General features: G+C 44.0%; 1 protein-coding gene across 3 annotated transcripts in view; it reads left to right on the top strand.

Moving 5' to 3' along the window:
• Positions 1-21385, top strand: part of TECRL (trans-2,3-enoyl-CoA reductase like) — a 58746-nt gene that overhangs the window by 15071 nt on the left and 22290 nt on the right. For 2 of the 3 annotated variants that reach the window (XM_009101316.4, XM_018926847.3), the window contains exons 3-4: positions 17511-17555; positions 18672-18775. In XM_009101316.4, the coding sequence (XP_009099564.1) occupies positions 17511-17555; positions 18672-18775 (149 nt within the window). The remainder of the gene's footprint in view (positions 1-17510; positions 17556-18671; positions 18776-21385) is intronic. The other variant, XM_018926846.3, reaches the window with a different exon arrangement.

Genomic DNA, 21385 nt, shown 5'->3' with positions numbered 1-21385 from the left:
AGAGGTTCCCTCCCCCCTTCTCCTTTCCCAGTTGCAAAGATCAAACCTTGACTTTTTTCTCTTTGTACAGTTAGTGGGATGACAGCTCATAGAATGCAGCTCTCTTAGGCAAGGGCTGAGAAGGGGCTGAAGCTGATCTGTGGGTGCCTTTGGTTAGCATGCTATTTTGTACTGGCTCATGCATTCATTTCTGTCATCTTGTGTGTGCCAGACTCACATGTTCCCTTATAATCTCTCATTAAAACACTCTCCCACGCACACCCCCTTACAGGCTCCCTGGCTTCATACATTCTCCTTTGATCACCCATGCAATTAAGCTTTCTCCTCAGCTGGTGTCTTGTCAGCCCTTCAGTGAGAGGAACCCCTGTGCAGCAATTTCACAAGAATCATCTCTGTCACTGATCAGGTTTTGCTGCCTGATTCAAGAAAGGAGGAAAGAGACTGAATTATGAATTGCAGCACAAGCTGTTAGTCATTAAAATAAAAGAAACGGGATGCAAGTGACACTTGCCATCTTACTGATAAGCAGTTTCTAAGTTAGTCAAATATTAGTTTGGATGTGTGTTTATACAAAAGGCAGAATATGGATTTAGAAGTCCAAGAACAAATACTAAAATACTCCTCAGCCCTCGCTTCAGCAAAACTGTCTCTACTGAGAGAACCCCAGAAAGGCCTAACCTTGTGCTTTTTGTGCCATTGAGTTCAGGGGGGCAATCCCATCTTTATTGCTGGAGATTCAGGGATCTCAGTGGAGAAGAACCATTTAAGACAAAGTGCTGTTTTCATGCGAATTCAAAGGCTTTTTCCAGATTGAAGCAGCTTTTAATCATGCCCTGGCTGCTGTAGCCACTGCCCATGGGAGGGATGGGCAGCACCAACTGGGGCCAGCCCAGAACAGCAGATTCCCTGCTGCAGCCCCCTCCAGCCACCAGCTCCACAGGGGCTTTCTGGAACAGATGTTAGAGCCAGGCTGTCATGCTTAATAGCAAACATCACACCTGCCCACCACGGGTCTGTCTAATCCTTTTTAAACCTACTTACAGTTTTGACCTCAGCAAAATCCTCAGGGAAGGAGTTCCACAGTACAAGCCCGTGGTGGAGGAGTGTCTGCACTTCTGCAGCTTGATGTTTTCAGCCTGAGGCTGAGTGGCAGCTGAGTGTCAGGCTATCACTGGCCATCGTGCTGAGCTGTCTGAGGCATGGGCCTCAGTCAAAACTGTAGGAGACATGCATTAGGAGACTTTACTAGAATTTTCCTCATTCCTTTGGCTAGCTGGCAGAGATGGAACCAAGCCAAAAACTGAGTGTGTAAGAAAAAAGTCTCTTGCCCCATTTTCTCCTTTGCTTTTAATGAGTTAGCTACCTGGCATTTTCTTTATCTATATAGATTATGTTTTCAATGGAGAAAGAAATATCTTGCAGGCTAAACTTCCTGAGCTCTTGTCCTTGGCAATAACTTTTCACCTTTAATTTATTTTTATCTTTGCAAGATGTATTGGACTGCTGGGGGAGGAAATCTTACAGATAGAAAATGAAAAACTGTAATAATAATGCTAATTCAAGTATCACATAACTAAAATAAAATACTCCTAGAACACGTAGTATATATTATAGTGGAGTCAGTGATCATTAAATATTTTCAAGGTCACTGTATGAAAGTTGCTGAAAAAGCTCTTGAAAGAAGAGGAAGAACTGAAAGGAAATGGGGAAATAAGATCTCAGCAGTGCTGTAACAAATGGATAGAGGCAACCTCCTGCTCAAGGGGGACAGCACAGCTGCATTTTGAAGCCAGAAGGGTGAGCACAGGAAGGCCAGAAATTGCCCTCTAGGCAGAAGGAGAAGGCAGGGAAAGGAGGAAGCCTGGTGAGGAGTGGAAGGAAAAAGAGAAGTCCAAGAGATCATGCACAGGGTATCCTGGTCCTCAGAGGGCAATAAAGTGCTCAAGGAATAAGGAACATCTAAGCTAACAAAAGTTATATAGAATTATATAGAGGTTATATAAAATAAGCAATATCAATGAAGGCAAATCATAAAGACAGGAATTGTCAGTAGATGGCACTCAAGAATAAACATCATAATTTCTGAACAATATGAAACTTTAGAACCCTGCTATACCATCTTATAACTGCTCCTTACAGGTATTTCTATAGTGATCCTGGGAGCCATGTTCCCTGGAATGCTGCTGAAATATTCTCTGTTGCTTTTCTCTAGAGAGAGGACAAGGAACAAGTGTAAGTCCTCCTTCATGATGGGACCAATCTCTCTTTCAGCCTCCTCCTTAGAGTGGGGCAGTGTGTTAGGAGTCATCTGCCAGGTTTTCCCTACTGCTCTCATCCTGCATGTGTCCCAGAAGCCACAGGAGAACTGGCAGCCCTGCAGATCCCATCACCCATCAGTAGTGCTCAGCTCAGGCAGTCTCAGCAGCTGCAGGGAGAGCAGCATTTTAAAGTCAACAGGTCCTCATTCACCTAGACCTCTGAAGCAGATCTTCAAAACACAGATCAGGGGAAGTCGAGCTGATGGGGTGAAGAGCAAGGAGGAGAATCTCTCATTACTTAAAAATCACAAGGCAGGCTTTGTGAGCACAGGTCAAGGCACAAGAAGTAGTAAAAATAATTCTTTAGTGGAGGAAGTCCTCTTTCTTTCCTCCTTTCTAAAAAGGCTGCTAAGGGTTTTTATGCCCTGAATGCAAAACTTTTCTGGTTTTCTTGACACCTGAGCAGTGAGGTGCACTTAGGAGCAGGATTTCAATAGCAAGGGCACCAGAAATAACTGGTTTTTGCCAGGCCTGTGCTGACACACAAGAGAAGGATGCAGAGCTGCTGCTGGAAAGGATGGCTGCACTGCATCACGTTATTCCCTTCTGGAGGCTGGCTGTGATGTTAAACTGCAAGGCTCAGAGAGGTGAGGAAGGATGCTGTGGGGATTAGTCATTAAGAGCAGTACCAGGGAGAGCAGTGACTGCTAAGCCAGTCCTTGCCTACCGGCTCTGTATAATCAGGACTGTCTGATAACACAGTCTTGCTGAGAACCTGCACTTCCTCTGATTCCTCCACACTGTCTATTACAGCTGGATTCTCAGGTTGCAGCAAGTTAATGAAATCTGTCAATTTTGATGCCTGGAGAGACTCATGTGCCTGATGAATACGTCTGCTGGGACTCAGAGAAGCTGAATTATGCTATTTATGGCTCAGCAAAGTTGACTTCATAGTCTTGGCCTGTCAATCAGCCATGTGTTTCACAAACCAAAGAGACCCAAATAAGTTATATCTAGGGCACAGAGCCTTCCAGAGGGATCTTTCTTCTGTCCTATATTAGGAGATCAGACTTTGAGAAAGCCAAAATGTTTGAAAGAGGGCAATGATCTGATCCCACCATGAGCTGGATGCACTCCCTGGACAGAAAGGCAGCTACAAAGTCTATAGCTTTTATCAGATCTCAAACTCCTTCCTCCCTGATTGTGTCCTAAGTAGCTCTCACTAGCCCAGAATCCATATATGAAGGAGTTTTCCAAAGGACAGACAATATCCCGCTGAGCAGTGTCTGATTGCAGAGCTCAGAGGCCCAGCATTACATCCCCAGTATGGATTCTCAGAGCACATTGGGCTGGCAGTCACATCCAGCTATTGTTTTCCATAAATTCTCCCCTCTCTGCATTCATAACAGCTCCACTGGAAAGGGCACAACGGAGGCGAATGGCTGGGGATGGGCAGTTGTTACAAATGGGCCCTAAGAAGGACAGTGATTTCATCTGTGTAAATTGCTCATTCATCTGTGCTGACTCTGTAAAGGGAAATTACTAGATTAGGAGGAAACATGGTATTTATTTCATCCTATAGTTATAATTTATTTTTCTTTTGTCTTAGTCCCGCAGCAGAGATCAATAGGACGCCAGCTCCTGATGAATTTCAGTACCCCTCAAATGACACAATTCTAAGATCTTTTTACTTCTCTATGCCTGTCAGTACAACCCAGTTTATTAGAAACTCCTTGAATTTCTTGTTACTGACACAGTGAGGCTTGTATCTTCTGAATTCTTTACTTTTTGCTTCCCAGCTCTAAGCACAAAGTAAGCAACAGCTCCTGCCACAAAACTCAGACTGGTTGCTACCCTCTTCCTTCCCAGCTCACAATCAGAGATCTCACCCATGAGTAAATTGCTTCCTGCCTGTGCAGCATTATCAGAATTCTTGTCTCAGGATGGGGCTCTAGTCACAAAACCAGCCTGTCCAGTAGCCTAATCTCTATCCTGTGCAGGGAGAAGCATCAGGAGAACGACCTCCTCTCAGCTTATTTGTGACATATCTGTGCAAATCTCCCTACACAAATACAGGAATCTGTCTGCTGATACTGATTTGTGTGACCTGAATTGATGGCTTGGCTGTCAAAGTAATTGAAGCCCTCCTGTGAAAGCTGGGAATTTTTTTCACTCCTTTGCAAAAGCCAGGAAATGAGAATGGCATCATTGACCTAACACTGTTAAAAGAAAGGAGAAGCCAAACTGAGTTAACCTTATGATTTTAATCTTGAGAGTGTGTGGTGCCTTATACTCAGGCACCACACCCCCCACACCCCATTCTGTGCTGGAATTACAGAGAAAATTATTCTGGAATTGCTCCAAAAGGGACAGACAATGCATGGAGCCCATGGCATATGCCCTCCAGAAGGTTCTGTGCACTTCACAGACACTATTGTGCATCCTGAGCTGTGGTCACAAGCCTCCCATTCAAGCCCAACTCATGTCTCTCAATGCTGCTAAGGCCCAGATTTTGCATTTGGACATTTCTAGCTGGGCTGCTGAGGTACCAACAGTGAGAGAGCACCAGACCAGGCACCTGCAGGTCATTTCTCTGCTGAGCACTTGAATCTCATCATAAGTTGTGGAAAAAGAGATGCTGCAGCAGTCTGAAAAGCATCTGATCAGGTATCCATGATGTTTTGCTTTCTGAAATACATACACAGTTGCAAAAATATTTTATTATTGAATTTGGAAACTATGGTGGAGGTTTGGCTCAGCAAGCTGATTTAGAAGCAGGGCACAGGGAACTTTAAACAAGACTTTCAGAGGCAGATGTTTAAAGCATTCTGGTCTTCAAAAGAGAATCATAAAAGCCAGAAGGTCCCCTGGGACTTTTGAAGTCTCTTGATTAACAATGAAATGAATGTGATGTTTAAGACTTAGGTCTTTAAGGCTTGACCAATAGGAGTCATGCTATTGACAGGGGTGAGTTGTGTGCTAGACACTTTCTTCCTTTTAAACTTCATTTTCTCATCTATAAAATAAGAATAATTAATCTGCCCTTCATCCACCTTGGGATCTTTTTTCTCTTTTGGCTGTGATCCCATAAGAAAGACTTGGGACAAAGGATGGCTTAAATATATGTTTAATGACCTATTGAACCAGAGGGAGTAAAGGTGTCTAAAACACAAAAGCCAGGATTCATTAAAGCCTTATAGAAATTAGATGACCTTCAGAAAACCAGCAATATTTGAATCAGCAATGGAAAAAGTGAAGATCAGCTCAAGAAGTTTAATGAAAATTCACATTATTTCTCTTTTTTTTTTTTTTTTTTTTGACAGCTGCTGCATCTGATGTTATTGCATTTCATTAGCAGGATTACAGATATCATTTCAGATGAGTAACATAATAAAAGAAAAGGCAGAAAATCTATTGAGATGTAGCTTGAAGCAGAACTGTCCCCCTCTGCTCTCTGGGATATTGTTCCCAGCTGAGATTTACAGGGCTCCAACAATGCATCACAAATGACATCCTATGTAAACAACTGGAGAACAAATGTGAGATGCTATTTAAATGCCTCATTAGGGGAGGGAAATTTCATAGCTAGATTCTTTGCTTTTCTTGATTTTATAGTAGATTTAATTGACAGATCTAGATGAAAAACATCCAAATTTGTTTACCAGAATTGCCTGTTATTATTTACAATGTGTCTTATATTAGTGCCTATGGTGCAGCTGAAAAATTACAGAGGGAGGCCCTATAGAAGTAATCCAGGCCCCAGGAATATCCAGTCTTGAGGAATTAAAGTCTACTCAACTGTCAAGAAAAGATGCCAAAGTAGTTTTGGGTTTAAAACCGCTCCTACATCAATTTAAACTCAGATATTAATGTTTTTTGTCCAAAGAACAGACTCATTTCCAGCGTTAACCTGGTGTTCACCAGCAGACTCGTGGGTTTCATGTTCATTCAAGGAACTCAGGATGCTAAAAGTCCCAGTGGGCCTTCATCAGTGTGAAAAGAATCTCATGTCCATGGATAAGACTGTTGATTAAGGCAGGGTCAGGGTCACCTGAGGCTGTAGATGTGCTCTGCATCTGCATCAGGTGTTTCACAGGAGTCCCTGCACTTTTGAGCACCTAAGTTGGCACGTGGCTTTACTGAAAGGTCCAACAGCTTCCCTTACAAAGGGCTGCTTGGAATGGATGTGTATGAAGTGTCCCAGGAATTCTTGTGAAAGACAGCCAACAGGCACTGGATAGCAGGAGAGGAAGTGAATCTCCCTTGCCAGAGTGAGAGGAACCTACCTCCTTGAAAAACCTGTGAGAACAAGAGAAATGAATGACAAGTCCTCTGGGGTCATCTCTGCTAGACAGGTTAGAGAAGAGGCAGCAGCTTCAGCTTCTAAGTTCAGACTTTCCCCCAGGTCTTCTCTTCCTCATGGATTCCCTGGATGTGCTTTTGCAGCCCCTCCCTTCTGTGGGGCCAAGAGCTGTGATGCAACAAGCAGCTGCAATTCCAGGGGTAGGGTCAGGTGAGCACGAGAGCAAGGGGGGCTGTTCAGAACTTCATGGGGAAGATCTCACCCTGTGATAGTGGCTTGTTTTGTCTTTGTTCAGACACAAGCACTCTCTCATATTTGTAGCCCATTTCTGTCTTTATTTTCTTATTTGTGCATGGTGGGAAAGAAACCCTAAGAACGACCAAAATCTTTCAAACAAAATTTGGTATTTGCAACTGTTTCAAGTTAATGAAAGCAATGCATCAAAGACAAGAAGGTGAACAAATGATTCACAGTAAAAATAATGTGGCAGTTTTGCCTCTTTTTAAATTGTCCCCAATTGCAATGATATTGAATATATTTGCTGTTGGAAATTACTCACTGTGAAACAAATGATGTGTGAGTTATACTGGAACAATGTATGTTGCTCTGGTTTAAACACATACTAGTGGAAGGCAATATTTTTTTTATGTTCTGCCATTAGACTGCAAGTCCAGAGTGCACAAACAGTCTGGATGAGCTGTGTCTGTCACATTTGCAGAGGGGAAGCAGTAGAAGTGTTCAAAGGCCACAAAGTGTTTGCCTATAGATTGGGATGAAACATCATCCCTCAGGTATGAGAATGAAAATCACCAAGCAGTGTCACCACAATCCAGTCCCTTATGGGCTCTGTCTGTAAAGCTGTGGAAAGCTTTTGTGGAAAGGACTTTTGTAGAAAGGACTTTGCTGACCAACTTTTAGGTTGGAAAAGGCCTCTGAGATCATTGCACCCAACCTTTGATTGATCACCACCTTGTCAGCGAGACCACAGCAGTGAGTGCCACGTTCTGTTGTTTCTTGAACACCTCCAGGGATGGTGACTCCACCACCTTCCTGGGCAGTCCATTCCCATGTTTAGAACACTTCCCATGAAGGAATTCCTCCTGATGCCCAGCCTGAACCTCCCCTGGCTCAGCTTGAGGATATGTCCTCTCATCCTGACACTGGCTGCCTTGGAGAAGAACCTGACCCCCACGTTCCTACCACTTCTTTCAGGGAGTTGTAGAGACTGATCCTTGAGGTCCCCTCAAGCTTCACAGCGGTGCTTCTGAGGCACAAAAGCCTTTCCACGACCTAAATAAAGTGGTGGGATGGGGGAATTAAACCAGCCCTAATGGGCTTCTCCCAGGAAGGACAGTGGAACATGACAGCCTCTGGCTCCCATGCTAGTGTCTGATCTGCTGCCAGAGCAGGGCAGATCTCTGCTGCCTTTTTCTCACTGCTCCTGGAGAAATTACAGTTTAGCCCTGTTCTTAGTGGGGATTAATTTTCAGTGTGGTGAATTTACCAATGAACTTATGAGAAGTTAATTTGTTCTCAGGAAGAAATCGTGTCAATTCAAATGTGCTCAGTTAATCGTTGATGGCATTGGTGTGGCCATTAGATACAAAACCCACATTGCTTTGGGGGTCAGTAAGGGAAAGCATCCTGATCAGCTTAGTGGCTGGAGAGAGCAGTATCCCCTGGACAGTCAATATTGAAAGAAAATTATACTTAATTAGCATACTTTATTAGCTAATTGACTGTGGAATGCTTTTAAAGAAACAGCTAGAGCCTGGGGTAGGATTCTTCCCAGTACATCAGCAGGGAAGGCACAAATGAGCTTTTGAGCCATCTTTCCCGTATCAGCTGTGATTGCTGGACCACTGTGTATTTTCTGATGCTGGAACATAAAACCAGCAGGGCCACAGTCCTGCTGTAACCTTTGCTGGCACTGAAATGCATTCAGGCAGCGTGCAAGCAGCACTGGGTTGAAACACTGACCTGAGCAGTTCCCTGCTCTCTGTCCCTCTTGCAGCTCTGTGGAGAGCTGCTACCTAAATGCACTCAGCAGCAGTGCTGATTGCAGCAGCAGCCACACTCTGTGCAGAGAGGGAGCAGTGCCCTGTGCTATCAGTGTCCTGAAGCACAGCATATCTACGACTCTGCAAGGCACAGCACTGTTTGTTCCCTCAGAACCTGGCACGGGATGAGGGGGAGCAAAGGTTTTAAAAGGAACATTTTAAAACAGGCCTTACTGCCTGTGTTTCCTGAGACCACAAGGGTGGACAGATACCTGTGCTTAAATGCTCTGCTTTGCTGCCAGTGAAAACCTTGTCTGGGCTGGCAGCTCCACACCTCAGAGATGGTTAAGCATTTATGGATTGAGATAGACAGCAAGTGATTCCATAAACCACCAAATATTAAGCTGCATTTTCAGAAATCCCGTGCCAAATTATGGACAAGAAGATAGAGAAAGAAGGATCTTTTTCAGCCCTGAAGCACATACTTAGTTTGGCAAATGTGTGTTTCTTAATGTGCAATTTGTCAGGTTTGTGTTGCCCTTTGTGTGGAGGCTTCGTTGATAGAGCTTATGTTTAGGAAGAGAATCCTGCTCAAATTCTCACAGTCCCTGATACCTGAACAATTATCTTTGTTACCCTTTCCAGACGTGTGGAGATGGGAGACTCAAAGGCAAACACAACTACCAGAATACAGATCCTCACTTGGCATAAATTACTCATCTCTTAATTTGGGCTGGCATTTCAGAGCCAGAACACGACTGTCTGTGCCTACGAAGCAAACCCAGCGCTGCTACAGTGCACGGGTGACAGGCACAGCCCTCCCTGGGCAGCCCTGGCCCAAGGACTGCCCAAACCCATGGGGCAGAGCCCAGCCCAGCTGCTGTGGCCACCCCTGCCACCCTGCAGTGTGTGAGTGTCACAGTGAGGGCAGGGCGAGGGGCCAGCCCTGCAGTGCCACTGCCCGTGGGGTCACGCTGCTGTCCCTGGGCAGCACCACCTGCCCGGCTCCTCCTCACCTCCCTGCACTGATGAAGGACAATCCCCCATGGGAAGGTTCCTTCCAGCTCCAGGCTTGTCAGAGCACCTATTTTCTTGTTTCTTTGTATTCTGGTCTATGGCTGTTATTAATGAAATAGAAGGTGAGCCTCATTCCCTTTCCCTTCCTTTGCCCACGCACATTAATTTAAATGCAAATTCACTCAGAAAGATCAAAATTAATTATGCTTTCTGCAGCAGGCTACATGGAAAATGGAAATACACAGGGCTGGCTTTTCCCTTTTCTCCTTGATTTTTTGGAAGTGCAAAGAAAAAACAATGCAGAAAAATATTAACATATGCATCTAAATGTTGCATGTTGCTTTTTTTTTTCCTGATGTTTTTTCTTGTGCGAAATTCCACAGTTGCTTTCATTTGCAGACTGTTCCAGAAGGCATATTGAAAGGTTAATCTCTCAGTGACATAAATTGACATCCAAATGACAAATAATATTTTGTTTACCACTAATAAGAATCAATCTCCATTAAGAAAAACTATGCTGACTCTTAAGAAATTTGTCCATTATTACCTGATCAGAATAAAGCTGAAGTATGAGACTTTAATTTTTTTTTTCAGTGGAGAAAATAAAAAGGCTTAGGGGGAGTGTTTTGTTCCTCAACAAGTCCAGGCATTTATACAAGTTTTTAAAATAAAAATGCAGTCAAGTAAATGTGTGAGTCAAGGTGCAGTGCAGAGTTCCACAGGCTGGAGCTTCACATCTGGGCACAGTGACAGCAGCTGAACTGCTCCCAAGAACCAAAATATGGACAGGGATATGCTTTTTTGGCCAGGAAAAGAAAGGCAAAATTCTGACAGTTTTTTTTTTTTTTAAGGGGAATGAGTGCAGGAATTATGTGCATTGTGCTATAGAGACATTAGGTATGCTCTGAGAAACCTTCTGGATCAGTCTCTGTGAGGCTTCAGTGGAGCTGCCAGGGTGACTGGTACATGACTTTATGTAGGAAAAATAGGTGGTCACAGATTTTAAACACCTAAGGCCAATGGGAATAATGAAATGAACAGGTAAAGCAGAAGCCTTTAGCCAGGTGTTCGGTCAGGCTGGGGTTTACTTGCTTAGTAGTGTGTGGGAAGTGCATGCTGTCCTGCCTTTGGGCCAGAGCCTGTCCTTAGCACTTGGCCAGTGTGTCTGGAGACATCAGCTCAGCCAGCCCACTGCCTGCTCTCCCTCAGCACTGTGGCTGTAGCTTGATGAATTCAAGTACTGCAAAAACCAGAGGAAAGAAATGGATGCTTATGATTAAACAGCTAATTTTTCAAATTCCACATGCCATTAAGAAAGTGCTTTTTTGTGTCCCCATAGCAACTAGAGTTCAAGGTGCCTCTGTAAAACACATGGCCAAAGATCATCCCTGGAAAGGTTACAAACGAAACAAATCAGAGAGAGTATTCAGAGAAAAAAGCTGACAAAGAAAAGGGATTTATCCCCAGCTATGGAACCATTAAAAACAACATCCATTTCAGTTCTCTGCTGAGATTTTACTGAACACTGGATCTACTCTTTCCACTAACTTCCCATAAAAACATGGATCTAGCTCAAGATCTGCTCCTGCACTTTAATATGCTGATAGACCTTCTCAAAGGTCCTTCTGCCAGGAAAACACAGCCTAGCTGAACGATCCTGGGTCCAGAAAGTGCTCTCCCAAGGTCAGCCCTGTGCCCTAAAGACTTAGCAAGAGGGAGAAGCAGCACACAATTGGTAGCCTGACCCTGGTGAGCCTTGCTGGGCTCAGGAGCTCAGCCTGGTGCCAGCTGAGTGGTACTTGGAGGGGCCAGGCCAGAGCTGGTCTCTGCACTAGCCCTGGAAAATAGACCCAGGTGACTGTGCTGGCGCTTAGTGTGTCAAAACATCTCCTGGCCTGCAGCCAAGGAGGGCCTTTTGAGAGGGGCCATGTGAAGAGATGCTGTGGCCCTGCTTGCCCCAGGCTTGCTGCTGAGAGCTGCAATCCTTCAAGTGGGCTGGTCGTTCAGATTGCAGCTCTCAGCAGCTGCCATTTATTACAGGGAAGGCAAGCACAGCCAGTAATCACTTCAGATACTTTCTCTCTTGATCTTGTGGCCCAGCTTAGTTTTACTGTGGTTTCCTTGGTGTACTTTGCTTTCTGCCATCATGCTCAGGAATCACTTGAGTGCAATGTTAGCACAATAAATCACACAGCCTTTTTTTTCCCAAATAAAAGCAGAAAGCAATAGCTTCCAGCCATTTCAGCATCCTGCTTTTCCTGCTGTCAGCTCAGTGAAGCAGAAGTAGGCAAACTTCAGCCCTGCAAAGGCTGTGGCTGCTGGCATGGTGATGCCTCTATCCTTGTTTTCTCAGAAGTGTTCCTGGGAACACTCAGACAGGGCAGGTGCAACCAAGGGAGACAACAGCATGGCCACTGTCTAAAGTCACAGACAAGGAACAGCTGTATTTGTTCAGTGTTTCTTGTCAAGGAAAGACCTCAGCAAGTTTTAAGATAATCTGCCCGTCTCTATAAATTATGCACAAAGCCAGCACACCCACACATACCAAAATGTGAATCTTCCCTAGCAAACTCTTCCTATTGCTGCATGGGTACCAAATCTGCCATCTGGTCAAGGTGCTGGAGTGCACTTCAGCCACGCTCAGTTCACATGAGCAGGTGCTGTTTCACTTCCCAGCTCATCTGCAACATTTTTGTCATCAGATAAGGGAGGTTGGTGCCGCAGTGCTTCCTTGGAATTTCCACTGTTTCTGCAAATTTAAGCAACATGCTGCTGATGATTGATTATAGTAATTTTGTTGTTCATATCACCCTATTCATATCACAGCAGGTATTGTTTGTAATTATTAAGGCTATTTGTTATTAGAGATGCATGGGTGGTGAAATACAATGAGAAGCAAACAATTTAACTGGTAATAAAATTAGCTGATGATGGAAAGTCAATCTGCTAATTATCTCCAAATTGTGTCTGTCAGTTGTGTTTTGCATTTCTTAGATTCTTCTCTCCCCAGCAGAACAGCTTTTGCAGGTCTGCATTCTAAGGAACACATCAAATTCCCCAGCAAGGGAGCTCTTCATCATGTTACCTTTGTTCTCATACAGGCTCACAAAACTTCATAAATACTTTGTGACAAATGGGCATTTGATTGTGCAATTTACTGCAGAGCAGACAGTGCACTATTTTTTTTGGTGTGTGTAGAAGATTCTTTACGAAACTTAATAAAAATTAGGCCAATTCTTCAATTTCACAACTATTGAAAAGTACCAAGTATTTAGATTTCTTAGCTGTTAAATTTTCAAAACATTTTGTGACGTTTAAGTGGTGGAGCACACATTAAGGTCAGCTTGAGTCATGTGGCTAGAGCACCTTAGGACAGTGTTAAAGCTGCACAGGGGCTTTTCTTACTGTTCTTACTTCCTAGGATTGTCTGATTAGCTGATTAATTTACTGGGATTCTAGTATACTGGCAGTGGAAAAACCCACCATGTGGGCAGCAGGACCAGTGGAATTTGGTTTTCTGTGCATTTTTGTGCAGTGGTATTTGCAGCTGGGCATGGCACTGAGGCTGTCATTTTAGCTGGTGTTTGTATGGTGGTTTGACAGCACTACATCTCCTTTTTATAGCCAGTATTAATAGGTAATTCCATAGCTGGCTATGGGAAAATTAAAGGTGGTCTCTTTTTATGTGTCCTGTCAGTTTGCTTGTATTTAAATTTCTCTTTTAAATATGGACAGGTACAACAAATAACCCCCACAAAATTAATTTTTCCTCAGATTCATTTTTAAAAAGAGGTTATTAAAGGTAAACATTGAGTTGCTTTCCAAGCAAATACCATCCTGTTTGGGAAAATTACAATGCTTCAAACATCATAGAATTAAAATATTTTAAGTGTTTTTTTTTAAAAAAAAATAGGTGTATGAATATTTTAACACAAAGTTGGAACAAATTCCCGAGAGAAAAGATGGAATGTGGTCAAAGACTTAAGACTTGTCATAATTGCTTACACTTGCAGACTAATGGAAGCCTGTACACATAGATATAACTTTGCCTGAATCATAACAGAATTGCACCACACAGAATGTGTGTTATGTTTCTGTCTTTAATAACTCAGAACAGTGGAACAGTTTGGGTTAAAATCAGAGATCACCTAGTCCAGCCTCCCTGGTATGGTCAGCAACATCCTCAGCTAAATCAAGTTGCACAGTGAAGAAGAATGAAATTGATATAACCTAAATTCAAGGAATTTGTGAATGACTTTTCAGCTGAGGAATGGGCAAAGGTTTCAGGTGCCAACATGCCTGCAGTTGGGGGGTGACCATAGTGGGGTCTGAGGCCAACAGCCTTCCAGAGGAGGACAAGCCAGCAGAGTAGAAGTAATCAAAGAGAGATGGAAAACTAGGAAGACATTTCAGCGGCTGTGCAATGATGCTGCAAAGAGAGGAAGCAAAGCTGTTTTACCTAAATGCTAGAAATGCAATAGATGTGGAGGAACCACAATATTGACTAAAGATTAGAGGATGTCATATTGGCTAAACAGACCTGTGGTTTGAACCACCATGGCCACTCTTACTCTCTGGACAGTCTGTAGCTGCTTTTCCAAGCCAAAGCCAGTCTGGGATATAAGTGAGCTGAAGTGGTATTTTTCCAACTTTGTTCCAAGTGTGAAATACACATCCAAACCCATAAACCCTGCACAAGGGAGCTGAACAGCTCTGCTAACCACAAGGATTGTACAGAGACTGTGACCCGCTGTGGCTGAGCTCTGATGCACCATCACAATGTCAGAAAGTAAATATTAATGTATGCCTGATCTTAGATGCAACAGGAGTTACAAGAGAAACTTCTGCCACCTGTGGCCTTGGATTGCCATTAATCTCTGCAGGAGGCAGCAATGGAAAACATGAATAAGAAAATCCTGGGAATTATACACTGCTGAAAACCCCCCAAAACAACCCTGCAAAAGGAAAGCCCTTCAGCTTTAGATTGGGAGCAAAGGGAGCTCTACCAGGTGTGGCAGTGCAGAGGGGCTTCAAGTGCTGCCCACAGCTGCAGCTGTGCCTGTGCCCTTAGCGAGTGAGTGTGCTTCCCCTGCCTGGGAGCAGGACTCTCCACAGGCACTCCTGGACTCCTGCTGGTGCCAGGTGAAGCTGCTCTGCCAGACAGCCCTGGCTCTGGACACCCAAGAGAGCCATCAACCCCTCATTCTGACAGGCAGTAGCAAGAATTAATGCAAGTGATAATTAGTCCCTCGGTTTGGCTTCTTTTCACTATTTAAAGAAAAGAGAGCTGTCCTGCTACAGGAATGAGAGGAATGTGTGTCTGCCATAGGCAGGCTGGATTGGAATATCTTCCCATATTGCCAAACAGAAATCCAGAGCAGTTCCAGTGAGATTTTTGGAGGATCCCTGTGGAATATAGTCATAGGAGGACTATGGCAAATAAGGGGTGACAGGTGGGACCAGGTCCCTTTGTCTGACTGTTACCAAGTGGTGAGCAGGACGCCCAGGAATGTGTGAGATTTCCTGTCTGAAAGGAGCCTTATCAAGGCAGGAGAGCAGACTCCTTTTGGGGTCCCACTTCTCCCCAGAAAGCGACGCTGGTTTCTGCAGGACCCTGGACAGCTAACACTTGGGAACAGCCTGGCTAAAATCTGCTGACAGTAAAGACTGAAAGTGGGAAGCTTTGGTATTCTCACTCAGACCAACACAGAAAGACATTTGGACTTTGTCCCCCACTCCATTCAGCATTTCCACTTGAGATTAGCTAGTGGCCCCCTACCAAGAGTAGGAGCAGGGAAGGAACAGCTAATTCCAGATCCTTCCAGAAGAATACACACAGCTTTCCAAGCATGGCCAGGAAACCAGAGACACACTGATGTACCAACAAGGTCACTGCAGAGGAGCAGCAGCAAAGGCACACTTCCATCTGTCTAAATCTTTGAGTATGTTTGAGCATAATGGTGCACTGAGGCTAAAGGACTGGAAATGTGGGATGACGTGCTTAAATGCACAACCTCTGTTTGCCCTTGTGGAGATTATGAGCCATACCTAAAAGAGCATTGCCACAGGATCAGGTAAATTGACTTTTATTGAAACATACTGTAATATGAAGGGGGGAGCTGGGGGGAAGATTCCAATTTAACACAAATACATTGCATTTCAGGCTCCCAAATAACTATTGATATCTGCTGTCCTGGAGCAAATCATATCTTCCCTGACAAGTCAGACAGCTGCTCCTTCTCTATCTTCCCTTTGTTATCTTTAATAGCCATGGATTGTTGTGGTACCTTGAAAAAAATGTTTGCAACTTACTTGATGGATGTCTCACCTCCTGCTATTAGCCCTGGTTCATGGGTTCACCTAATGCCTGTTCTTGCCTACAAAAGTCAGACCAAGTGCTTTTGAAATGAGTGTGCTGAGTGTCACTGCACAGTGCACACCGTGTACAGCTCCTTCCCCTCCAGCTGGCAGCTGGTGGAGTGAAAAAGCTCTCCTCATCACCCTGAAATAAGTTAGAGAGAAACAACCTCCAGAGCTCATCTCCAGATCCAGGCTCCTGCTCAGAACAGGGCCAGCTTTAAAGCCCTATAAGGCTGTTCAAGGGCATCCCCAGACAAGGCCCTGACTATGTCCAGGAGATCCCACAACTTCTTGGGGCAAATGTTTCCACATTTGATCACAGTCACTGAAAACATTTTTTTCCATGTAGAGGTAGGGGAATATTTGTACCTTTAACACAGGATCACTAAGATTTGTAGGACAGATCTAAAAAAAACCTGAGCAATTTCACATAGGCTTTGAATTGAAAAGACAAAGCAAATCTCCTTCAGGCTATCAACTGTCCTCAGGTGTGTCAAAGGAAATAAAGACAGACGTGTGGTAGAAATGGCTGGGGGTGGTGATAGTGCAGCAGGTTCCTCACTTTTCTCTGACAATCTTTGCTTCCCCCAAATGTCAGTCAACACCATGGACTGTGGAAGTTCTCACCACATTGCTTCAGCTGAGCCCAGAAATGTGCTAGGTCAGCCCTAAAAACCCTCAACAGCAAAGCAAAGAGTGTGTATGGGTTAAGCAAAGTTGTCCTGTGATGCAAAGGACGAGTATTTGTATTGTCCATTCAGCTGCAGAAGCACAGCTTCCTGCACAGAGGAACTCAAGAGCTGGCCAAGTGCACAGCTTGAACAGCCATGATCCCCCTGCAGCGTGTTGGTGGCAATTCCCTGCTCACTCTGACACCAAGGGAAACAAAGGCAGCTGGAGATCCATTCCTGCTTGAACAACCTGACAGGTCTCTGCTCCAAATCACCAAGGGGAATCCAATAACAGCAGCCAACTGCAATAGTGCATTCTGGAATGACCTTTAAACTAGAGCATTTAAAAATCTACTTCTAGGAAACATCCTCAAGTTGGAAGGAAGTCATAAGTCACTCAGTATTAGCTATCCATGTACTTCTACTTTCGGTGTCTCTACTAATTTCTGATTGAGAGCTAAGAAAAGCTGCACATCCCTAGTTAGATTTTACATTCCTAAATGGGAAACACAAAGCCCTAGACCAGAGTCTAGCACAGGCATATTTTTTAGGAGGGGCAAGGCTGATACATTTGGTACTGAGTTTTGGCAAATGCAGCAATAAACAGTATCCTCTCTATATTTCCCAGTGTTGCACACACAATCTGTGCTGATGGAGCATTCAGCATTGAGACTGGCCCTTCCAACACTGAAATGGGAGAAGGGATTCATGCTCTAATGTGTGTATTTTCTGCTCCTCCCAGCTCTCTTGTATTCTCCCTGTATAGATAAGACCAGAAGAAAGGTGTTTTTTATTCCATCTCACTTCTGTAGCTATCAGCTGAAAAAAACCCACCCCAAACCTAACAGAAATTTAGCTTTTCTATCACGAAATTAACAGCCATGCTTTGTGATTGGAACAGGTCCCCAGTGGTACCCATCCCGTGTTGGCCTGCAACTGGAACGCAGTGAGTAATTCATATGGCTGAGTACAGCCACCTAATGTATTGCTAATTACTAATCCACCTAATGTATTACTAATTACTAATCCATGTAATGTATTACTAATCCTCTGACAGATTCTCCTCCTCACAGCATTGCTCTCTCTATATGTATTATTGAGTGAACTGTTGGTACATTCTCATCAACTGACATCAACTATTCCCTTCCTAGTTCTTCTCATTAGTAAAGGAACCTAATGGTTATCATAGGCACTGAGTGAAATGTTCCAGAATACAGTGTATGACCATTACATGAAGACAAGGTTGTTTTAAGCCCATTCACTTCCTTCCTTCCCTCACTGCATTACCTGTATTAATATTTGCTCCCTGCCTCAGCAGAAGATGCAGCTGGCTGCCAGAGACAACCTCCCTGTCAGTCCACAAGTTCTTGGTGGACATGGCTGTGGGATTCACATTCTCTGAAGCTGAGAGAAGCAGTGAGAGAAGCAGAGAAAAGAATGATCAAAACAATTCTTACCTCATTCACTGCTCCTGTGTTGTGCCAAAGTAGAATGCAGTATGGAGATTGTGTACCCAGGGTGATGGTGTTTTGTTTCCTTGGCCCATCAGAGCCAAGTGTGTGTGTCGGGACAGTCACGAGATGCTGTGCAGTTGGGTGCTTGGCAGATTCAGTTTAGATATAATGTAGCATAATGTAATATAGTATAGAAGAATGTAGTATAATAAAGTAATTAATTAGCCTTCTGATAACATGGAATCCTCCTTGTCATTCCTCCCGGACATTGAGCCAAAAAATCACCAATACATGGCAGTGGAAGACAAAGCTGCCAGAGGCTGTTTGGTGGTTGGTCTGTAGGTGTGTAGAGTGCAAAGCCACAGAAAATGAGGCTGATGGGTGCTAAATTCCACCAGCACCTGATGGAATCTAGCACCCTGGAGGGGTAAAATAGGAAGAGAACAACTCTCATGGAGGAGCTCTGAGCTGCTAACCTGGAGAGTAGGTACCAAGTCACCAAAGTAAATCAGAATCCAAGCTGGGCCTACATCTGAAGCACTAGCAGGGCAGCCCCCAAGAGGGTCCTGCTGTTCACACCTTCTCCTCTTCCATTTTTGTCACTGCAGACGGGCCCTTTCTGAAGGATTCCATCAGCATCCAAAGCCTGGCTGTCTCCTCCATCATTACACTGTATTTTACAGACCTGGGTCAGCAGGTTGGTTGGACCACAGTAAGTATGTCCTTGTACCAGTCAGCATGATACATCTTAATGGGTTGTATGTTTTGGCATCAAATTGCTTCAACTTCCCCAGCCTGTGCTTCCTTATGTAAAATGGTGTAATTAGATTATCAGCACTCAAAACAGAATTAAATGGAGAGTGAGCCAAGTTATCAATATGCTAACTCTGACTTCCAATTAAAGATTAGAAGGGGAACACAAAAATATTGCCTGAGGGAAAAAAACCAATTTTAAAAAACAGTTTTAGCTTATCTTGGGCTCATATGCCTGTGCAGAACTGTAGCCAAATACATTAATTTTCTGAAAGACTCCTCAGCTTTGAAAGTGGAACGATACTATAAAGAAAATATGGATCTCTAGTAATCCTGTTACTAATGCAGGAAAATAATTGGATGGAAATACCTTACTCTTTGTTCAAGCAAAGAACAGCTCTGACAGGGGCCAAGGATTCCAGGCAGAAAATGTCCAGCCAGGCTCAAGAGTAAAAACTTTTGAATCTCCTTGTAAAACAAAAGCATTTGCCATGACAATAGTACCTGTCTTATGCTGTATGTAGACCTGGTTTGACTTTAGTTATTTTCCTATAAGCAGCTGTTGGAAAGTCAGGGTGCTGAGAGAAGGGGAGTACATTCCACTCAAATAGGATGTAGGGAACTCTAACCTTTCAGGCTCCTTTGGGAAAGGGAGAAGTGAAAGATTAAATTCTTTCACAGCTCAAAAACACAAGGCAGTAGAAGGGTTTGAAAGGACAGTGAAGGAATGGGAGAAGGAGAGACCTCTCTAATGTCCTGCAGCAGGCACTTGTGGAGGAGCTGAGAGTAGTCTCACAATCACTCTGACCAAGCTTTTGCTGCAGTTTGCATGTAGAGCACTAGATGAAGTAACACACAGCCCACATCTGGATATTGGGCAACAAGATTCCCAATTTCTGCAGTGAGAAACATGGGTAAGATAGAACTCCAGTTTCTGAAAGCCATAAAAGCTATGAAAAGAATACTTATGGCAATGGAAAGCAAACCACTGATTGCTTGCAATTCCTTTAATGAAGCAAGGGAGTTTTTTGCTAACTGGCATCATGGCTGTTGGCCAAAGTATTAGGCAGCTCACAGATCCCACCCTACTCACATGGGAGGACTACAAGCCACTGTCCTTCCTTGGCTGTGCCTACAAGGATGGTGAGTGTCAGCTGTTTGAGCAGCTTGCAGGTGATAGTCCCAGTCCCTCTCTCCAACAGGTCACTACAGGCTAGGAAGCATTCCTACAAGACACTTGGAATGGACATGCTACTTTACAGTTCCTTATCTTTTGAAATGTACACTCAAGGTGAAGGGTAGTGCCCCAACAGTAACCCTTGGCCTGGAAAAGCCAGCCTCTGGATCAGGTCTATAAGGTCACATCTCCATCCCAGCTGCCTGAGATCACATGCACTTCTCCCTCCCCTGAGCAGCACAAATTCTGGCAGCTTTTAGTCCCTGTGAAGAAGAACATGACCTGTGTCCATCCTTCCCAGTTCTGACAGGATCCAAATCCCCAGGGGGTGACCAGCAGCTTACTTCAGTGGAGCTAGAGATTTCCCACTGTGTGACCTACCTGTTTGAGCAGAGGTCTGTGAGTTTACTGAGGCTTTACCCCATCCTGATTAATGGCCTGCTGGGACCGGACTAATTAATGCTAGTCCTGTTTCCTTCACGAATCCATTCCACCACCTCTCAACCATGGAATTTCCTTGCAAAGCAAAATTGTGATTACTGCAGCTTCCTGTTTGCTACAATTAAGTAATCTGCAAGAACCTTATTTATTCTCTCTTTTCCTGGTGGTTTATGTAGCCTAAGACAGTAACATAACTAAAGCTTAATATCCCATTATAAATACTGCAGTTATGACCAGGAGTAGGTACTGCAGGCAGTGGCATTTTTTTATGAGTTAATCTGCATGTAAAAAGTTGACTCTGTGTGAGTTTTTGAATATTCATCTTATCCCATTCTGCTCCACATTCTAAATTGTCTCCATTCTCAGTGGGAGAAATCTTCTTCCTAGCCACGTCATTTAAACAGTCAAGAGACTTTGATATTATAGCTACTCTACAGCAATAGAGAAAAGGTTCACAGAAGACTATATCCTAACAACAGCAATTACAAATGCATTTGTACACAGGATGTGTAGTTTTACTGCCATTTCTACTGTCTTTAGATCTCCTGTGCTCCCATCTCCCTTGATGCTCTACCAGATTTATGCACACAGTGAGGGAGGCTTCTGATTTAAAGGTTTGACATTTAAATAAACAAAGCACCGAATAAAAATATTCTTATCTCATCAGCAAAATGATAGCTAAGGTACAAAGGGCCACATTCAGGTCTGAACTCCAAAAATAGATCCAGAAGGACATGGAGACATGTTGGTTCTCCAGAGGTCGATGCATTGGGCATGGGTCTGTCTAGGGGAAGCCTCAGCACAGAGCTGGGTTTTCTGGGGCTCTCTCTCCTCACTGGAACTCACACCTGAGGGCCAAGAACACCAGTGCTGGGGATTTACACCAAGACAAAGACTTCTGGTTTTTAAAAGGGGAAAACAGAATTGACCTCCCCCTCCTGGGAGCAGCAC

Source organism: Serinus canaria, chromosome 4, assembly GCF_022539315.1.
Source record: "Serinus canaria isolate serCan28SL12 chromosome 4, serCan2020, whole genome shotgun sequence".
In the NCBI taxonomy this organism is placed as follows: domain Eukaryota; kingdom Metazoa; phylum Chordata; class Aves; order Passeriformes; family Fringillidae; genus Serinus; species Serinus canaria.
This window is presented reverse-complemented; position numbering and strand designations above follow the sequence as displayed.